This window comes from Pogona vitticeps, chromosome 3, assembly GCF_051106095.1.
Source record: "Pogona vitticeps strain Pit_001003342236 chromosome 3, PviZW2.1, whole genome shotgun sequence".
In the NCBI taxonomy this organism is placed as follows: domain Eukaryota; kingdom Metazoa; phylum Chordata; class Lepidosauria; order Squamata; family Agamidae; genus Pogona; species Pogona vitticeps.
In genome coordinates this window covers 118,808,004-118,815,953 of record NC_135785.1, presented here as the reverse complement: position 1 = coordinate 118,815,953, position 7,950 = coordinate 118,808,004, and the positions used below count along the sequence as shown (strand labels likewise).

The following is a 7,950-nucleotide window of genomic DNA, read 5'->3' as shown; positions in this document are numbered from 1 at the left end:
ACATCTTAACAGAACTCTAAGGTTGTTAATGGAACTACTGTATAGTTAAGGAAAACCTCAGTTATCCTGCCTTATTCTTCTGCATGGATATTTAGGTCACAGTAACTAATTTCCTACCACACCAACTATCTCCAAACTCTTGATTTCAGATCTTACCTCTTACCTCTGCTACTAATTCTTTGGGTTATTTTTTAAAAGGTCATCCTCTGTCTCTCATTCATGCTGCCCTAAATGGAGACTATAGCACAGATCTACCTTGCAAGGGTGTTATGAAGATCACAACAAAATGCTGTATGTGGAGCATTTTGAACATTTAAAACCACTTTATAAACACTAAGTATTATGTGTGTGTAGCATTGTCCAGCCTGCTAGGGTCCGTATAAAGGTATTTAATATTCTAGTACATAGCCCTCTTTTCCTCCCCAAAGATTTAATCATAACGTTGCTAAACACTTCTCACAAGCTTTTTTTGATACCTTAGGGAATGCCTGCCCAGAACTGGGAAATATTTGGAGTCCAGCATTAGAAATAGCATGTAGTAAGAAGCTGAAATCTCGTGAGTGTTCCAGAAATATGATGCAGGCAGACCTCTGTGATTGGTGAAATCCAATGACGTCCAATGACAAAACAAAGGAATTTAACTGGCAGTGAATGAGAGGTGTGAAAAACTCCTGCTATGTCCATCAGACAGTTTTTAGTGCTTAAGGGATTCTCTCTTGTAATAATGTGCTATCTGTAATATATTGTTTGACCATCAGAGTCTATACTGGACCTCTGCTGCATGTTGCTTTTAAATCCTGGTTTAAAGAATCCTTTTTAAAATGTAGTGTTCAAAGTTGCTGGGACATTTAAGAGAAAATATGTTATCTACTTGACACATTCAGTCATTTGTTTTTTTAGAACTCTACAGTTGGTGGCACCCATTAGCTGGAAATGGTACCCCAAAACCAGATTAGGAGATCTGGCTTGGAAATTAATGGCCGCTGGAGAGTCATGCCCTTTGGGGAAATAACAGCTTTCTGATGTTGGTTGAAAAATTTTATTGGAGAGAAAAGCAAAAAAGAGAAATAAATTCAAATAAGCCAGAAATGTTAATTAATGTTCTCATGAATGCACTTAGTTTTTGTACTCAAAAATATATTTTATCCATGAGGAAAATACTATGGTTTAGTAATACCTTGCGGAATGGATGGTGAAAAGTGAGATATATATGTAAAAATAAATAATTGCAGCTATTTAGATTTTATTGCCATCATTTACTGTCTTTGCAGTTCTAGTTCTGTCAGAGGGGAAGGGACTCCCAACTAACATGGCCTTTGTTTTTTCCAGGAGAAGTGCAGGAAAAGAAAAGCCCATGCTTCTGAAGTGGCAGGTAAAAAGATATATACCGTATCTCTGATGAACGATATTCTTTTAAAATCCATCTACCTGGTGCCAGTTGGATGGAAGTCTGTTTGTTGCAAGGGATACCCTTAAGCCTAAGTGACCTAAGAAGGTTGCTTTAATTCTTTTTACCCACATTCAGAGGGCTCAAGTTCAAATGACAGTAATATTTTGAAAACAACAACAACAAAGTGCAAAATTATAAACAATTATCCCAATAATTCTGAGGATAACATTGGCTTGCATACTCACCAGGATCCATTAATAATTAGGCTTTAATTGGCTTCTTTTACGTGATGAGTAAACCAAACTTTATCCCAGCTTTCTGATGGAGATTGCTACATTTGTGTGTGGCCTCTTCCCTACCCCTGCAGCCAAACAGGGAACTTGAGTTTCAAAAACAGACAAACTTTGTGTGGGAGGGAAAGACATGTCAGATTCATTGGCTGTCCTCTGTCTGCATAGCCAAGCATCAAATTCCAGCCACATGTTACCAAGAGTTAAGTATTAAACCAGACACATCTCAGAAGCTGGTTGTCACCAGATTTGACTTCACCTTAAGAAGCATACCTGGCACACTTCTGCCATGAATTTTTGGGGCAGTTGTTCATATTTTTTTTCTGCAATATTTTGCTGTCTCCCCATTACCCACCACACACACTCAGAGCCAAACAGAAAGGAAGGAAGGAGAGCCAACAGTCTCCTCCTTTCTGAAATTAGTTGCAACACCTGATTTAGAGAGTAATGTCCTGGCTGCCCTTTGGCATAACACCATTTCTTGCTCTCTGATTTGCAGCCATGGAGTCAGTAGATGGCTGCTTCCCTGTGTCGGTCTTGCAGTCTTTCAGTTCTTAGCAGGGAAGGTCAAGTGAGGAAGTAGAACAGATCAAGGATGCAGCACCAGTGGCTTTTATGATTACAGCAGCAAATTGGCTAGATTTTCAGGGAAGCTGGAAGATCAATGAGTGGTCTCCAAGGGAGTGGCTGTAAACTTGAGAAGAAGAGGGAATGCATAAGGCAAGAGCCCACATACTGAACATGCTGGGTTGGTCTTATTTTCTTGCTTCCACCACTGCTTTCACCATAATGGGGTAATGATAAAGAGTACCCCATTATGGGCATATAAAAAGTCATGCTCATCAAGGGTCAGTCCAGTGCAGTGTTCTGTTCAGACTAGTGGGCAGCCAAGTGCCTATGCAAAGCCTGCCAATAGGACATATATGCACCTGCATTTTCTGTCTCAAGCTCTCCAGCAACTGATACACAGATTCATTCATTCATTCATTCATTCATTCATTCATTCATTCATTCATTCATTCATTCATTCATTCATTCATTTTTATTGGACTTCTATCCTGCCCATCTAGACCAAAGGTCTACACAGGGGCATATAGCCTCTAATACTGGAAGTATGACCATTCTTCTGTCCCACATGGCCTCCTGCCTCAAACACAATTTACTTGGCAGAAAGGAGACTTCACTTGGAGTTGCTGCCCATTTGGTGACGGGTTTCTAGGCCATGTTCTCCCTAGGCTTCAGCAGCCGACCCATGGGAAGGAGGTTTAGGGCAGTGGTTCTTAACCTTGGGTTACTCAAGTGTTTTTTGACTGCAACTCCCAGAAGCCTTCACCACCAGCTATGCTGGCTGGGGTTTCTGGGAGTTGCAGTTCAAAAACACCTGAGTAACCCAAGGTTAAGAACCACTGGTTTAGGGTAAGAAGGTGGCGTATTTTCCCTCAGAACATGTTTATGGAAGGGTGATTTCAGTGTTGCAGGGTGAAAAAGTTTACCCAAAATGGCAGCCATACAGAAAAGTAAGTATAGAAAAATCACTCTGGGATGAGGGGTGGGGTGGAATAATTCTTGGGTAGCTTTCATTTGCCTGACCTTCACAATGCTCCAGACTGGAGAAGCTGTTTCTCCAGGCACTTGGGAGAAATAGTTTCTCCAGATACCAGATGAATTACAGTTAAGTTTATCAACCCCATCCATGGACATGAGCTTTGTCCCCTCTACACTTCTTTCCAACTGGGAAAGACAAGAAGAGAAGCAAAACAACCTCTGAGCCATGCATGTTCTAGGAGTGCTCCTTGAGGCCTTCTGCCTCATTTGGAGCCCTGCACCTTCCAGTTCACTAGCCCTTTTCAAGACGATAGACTAGTCTCTGAAGATAAATTGTCAATCTTTGACTATTAACTACAGTATCTTGGCTAAGTGGAACCTCTACTTTCAGAAGCAGTCTGAATATGTGGAGAACAAATAGACTATTTATCTTCTTGCTTCCCAGAGCTGTGTTTCTGGCAGTAGATGAAAAGTGCATTACTAGACAAGATGGTTGCTTATTCTGAGGCAGAAGCTGTCTTCTTATAAATGGCCATGCTTTCTTATTAGGTTTTCCACTAGGCCTCCATGAGTCCAACATGCAGTGTGTGAGGTCTAGGAGTCAATGGGCATGAAGTCCGTTAGGCAGACACTGTTTCCAAGGAGGATTATGTTTAAAAATTAACCAACAGCCAGAAGTGCTAGTTAATGGTATATTCACACTATCCGGGAGGGAGACTTGTAACTTGTTATTGAAGAGAGTGTGGATGTATCAATAAACCTTGTTTTCATTACACAACAGAGGAGAGAAATAAGCAACTTTGAATATCTCATGTACCTCAACACTCTGGCTGGGCGCACGTACAGCGATCTTATGCAGTACCCAGTATTCCCATGGATCCTTGCTGATTATCACTCCCAGGTAAGCTATCTCCGTAAGTCACTCAGTTTTTCATTGATCATCCTTCTGAAGATATGTGATACCCTTTGCTTTTGGGTTTCTACATCACAGTATTAGACTAGTTTGAGTGGTTGCAATGACCAGATAGGCGGGGTATAAATAAAATAAATAAATAGTTTCCTATATGAATAAAATTAATTTGTGTTCTAGATTCTAGACCTGAATAATCCCAGTACATTCCGTGAACTCTCAAAGCCCATGGGGGCACAAACACTAGAAAGAAAAATGAAATTCATCCAACGCTACAAGGAAGTAGAAAACAATGAAGGTATGTCCCCCATTGCTGCCTCGCTACCACTGTCATCTTAGGGCTTGGCTGGATGACCCCCATTGCAACGCGGTAGAGCAGGGTTAACAGGGTCACTTAAGGTGGCATAGGGGTGTAGTATGCCATTGGGTGATTTCAGATAGGAAACCGCACTGCACCTCAAGCAACTCCATTTGGCCCATCTCCCTTAAAAGGGGAAGAAAAATAAGAAATCAACAAAAATGAGACAAAAAGATCTTTGCCCTCTCTTGCTTCCTCCTTCCTTCAGGAGGAAGCTTTCATTTATTAATTTGTTTTCCTAAAAGGCATAGTACATAAGCACTGCTTTTTAAAAAAAAAAACACAATACCTTTCCTTCTTCTGTCTCTCCCCCTCCATGGAGGAGCAGAGGGAACTTTCAGTTTCCCAGTATAGTTAAATGGCTTAAACTGTCTGCTGTCTGCTTAAGCCATGTGCAATTGGTTCAGTCCCAGTGACTGCATGTGCTGGAGCAAAACCAAAATGGAGCAATCCTACTCACACCTAAAAAACAGTAGCCCTTGACACGGAGTCAAAAAAAAAAGGGAGGGCAGGAACTTATCAGGGACCAGCTGGGTCATTCATTTTGTATGGTTGCCAAGAAAAGGAGCAAACCAGTTCATTCTCAGAGCAGACAAAACAGCAGGACAAATCCCCATCTAGTCATACCCTTATTAGCACAATTTGGGACCGGCCCAGCTGGAAAAGGAAGCAGTCAGTCCACACTAAATTTGTTGAAGTGATACAGGAGTTCTCCAGATATGGAGCTGAACTGTGAGTAGAATGAAGTATTGCAGAAGCAACGATTAGATAGAAAATGAAGGCTATTATACATGACCTTGCCTCTTTTCTGCACCATCTGTTCAGATCAGGCATCCATGCTTCTTTCTCCTGGGCATTTATTTATATATGTTTATTTCTGAAAATTATACTCTGCACTTCAGTGGCCAATGGGAATGCACAGAGTCACTTTGGAAGGAGTAAAAATAGACAGAAAGTCTCATGTTGACAGATGTGCATTATTCCTTCTGATCTGAACTTTGTCTAACAGACTTATTGCCATATTTGCTCTTGAGGAGCCAGTGTGGTTTTTTTAAATTCTAGGGGTTATAATGTATAACAAGTTGTGGCAGATCCCCTGACTATGCAGACTTCCCAGAGAAAATGTTATCCCAAGTGCACCGCCTGCATATGCTAAGGATGTTTGGGTCCCTTCCCAAGGAGGAGGCCTTGCTTGCTTCTAGTCATGTCTAGAGTGCTTTTAGAGTGCATGAAAGATGGGATCTGGTAGCTGATTTGCTGATGAAAGCAATATGAGTAGCAGTGATACTAGAAGTGTTAAATTACAAAGAAAGCATTAATTTGCTACAGTAAGATCTATCTATCTATCTATCTATCTATCTATCTATCTATCTATCTATCTATATCTATCTATCTATCTATCTATCTATCTATCTATCTATCTATCTATCTATCTATCTATCTATCTATCTATCTATCTATCTATCTATCTATCTATCTATCTGTCTGTCTGTCTGTCTGTCTGTCTGTCTGTCTATTTATTTATTTGATTTTTACCCTGCCTTTCTCAATATTTAAAAGCTGAAAACAAGTATGCAAATATTTAAAAAGAATTAAACAATTGTTATATAAAATTGGGGAATAAAATCAATATTAAAACGCATCAAAAAGTCACAAGGCACAACGGTCCATTTAAAAAATGGCTGTGCCCTACTGCTTTGAATGTTTTTTTGGTATTGCTTTCATTTACCCTTTTTTCATGTGGTATTTGTTTGATCCTTTTTAGTATTTCTGTACTTGCTGTTTTTAGCTTTAAATATTGTTTTCTAATGATGTAAGCTGCCTTGGTTCCTTTTTAAGAATAAAGTTAAGGCAAAATAAATAATAAATAAATGAGATTTACCACTAAGACGTAGCACACTGTGTATTCGGAACCCTTATGTATACTTTTCTTCTACACTGAACTGGTTATGTGGGAGAAGAAGTGTAAATTTCAAGAAAAGAAGTAAAGAATGAAAGGGGGAAATGAGAGGAGAAAATTGCCACTCAATCCTTGTCTATAGCTTATTAAGGTAATTGCCCTATAGCCATGCCTCCTGCAGTGGGCTGCAGAAGAGTTACAATAACAAGCTGCAAACAAGCTATTCAGTCAATTTCCTTTTCTCTGTGTGTGTGAACACATAGTGCAAATTTACCTGGAGAAACCAAATTCCAAGGTGTGACTTCACAGGAAATGAATTCCTATTTTTCTCACTGGGTATTTGCACCTTACTGTGCTGACACTGATTCTGTTCACAATTATTTCAGCATTGGTATTTACATTTTAGAGCATCTCTGCTGAAAACTCTTGCTTGTATAAGGGAGGAAATGGTGTTGAGTCTTGTCTGTCTTTCTGTTAAGACAATAAGAGAGTAAAGAGTGATATTGAACTTATTATTCTTGAGGAGAGAATTATGGAGAAGGAACAGAATGATGATGATGATGATGATGATGATGATGATGATGATGATGATGATGATGATGATGATGATAAGAGACTGCTTTTAGATGCTTCCCTAGAAATCTTACTATGTTAAGAGTCACAGGGAACCACTTCATCCTAACAAGTTGCCAGAGAGTGGGTTCATCTGCAGCTCAAAAGCAACCAAGAAAGGCCAATTTTGGACACACTTCCAAAGCAGATAGATACATTTCCATCACACAAATTCTCTTCCTAAGCATTAAAATTTACAGAATTTGAACACCATATGCATAGAAAAATAATGCTGAGGGTCACACTGCGTTGTAGGATCACTAAGAGAATAAAATCTACAACATTAAAGTCCATCAAATGCACACCAGCCATGAATATAATGAGGATAAATTATATTCATAAATTGTTGGTATGAACATTTAGGGAGAAGGTGAACTGTTACGCAGCTGAAGGTGCGTTTGACTTTGAAAGTCTTATTTGGAAGCTTTACTGTATAAAATAGCAAGCTTTTCCACTTTTCCAGGCAACTTGTCAGTCCAGTGCCATTACTGCACCCATTACTCATCAGCAATGATCGTGGCCTCTTACCTGGTTCGAATAGAACCCTTCAGTCAGATCTTCTGTTCCTTGCAGGTAGGCTAATGATTTTGATGTGATCATTGCCATGGTTGAGAATAAGCTGATAAAGTCTTGCGCTCTTGAAACACAGAAAACCTCTTATTTGACCTTACCTTGGTCTTCCTGGGATACCCAGTGTGGTGTAGTGTAGTGGATAGAGCAGTGGACTACAACTCTGGAGACCAGGGTTTGAATCCCTACTCAGCTATGGAGACTCATTGGGGATGTGAAACTGGTAAAATAACTCCTTAAATATCCTGTTTACTTTAAAGCCCTTTTAGGGTTGCTATGAATTTGTTACAATTTGATGGCACATAGCTAACTAACTGACATTCCCTGATGATTGTGAAAGCAAATGGGTATCTCTGCAGGTGAGATCACCAGGTC

The 7,950-nt window shown here is 39.8% G+C and overlaps 1 protein-coding gene across 6 annotated transcripts in view; it reads left to right on the top strand.

Moving 5' to 3' along the window:
- WDFY4 (WDFY family member 4) overlaps window positions 1-7,950 on the top strand; it is a 229,534-nt gene that overhangs the window by 182,258 nt on the left and 39,326 nt on the right. For 5 of the 6 annotated variants that reach the window (XM_072994857.2, XM_078390636.1, XM_078390638.1 and 2 more), the window contains exons 48-51: window positions 1,330-1,372; window positions 4,007-4,126; window positions 4,316-4,433; window positions 7,469-7,578. In XM_072994857.2, the coding sequence (XP_072850958.2) occupies window positions 1,330-1,372; window positions 4,007-4,126; window positions 4,316-4,433; window positions 7,469-7,578 (391 nt within the window). The remainder of the gene's footprint in view (window positions 1-1,329; window positions 1,373-4,006; window positions 4,127-4,315; window positions 4,434-7,468; window positions 7,579-7,950) is intronic. The other variant, XR_013543668.1, reaches the window with a different exon arrangement.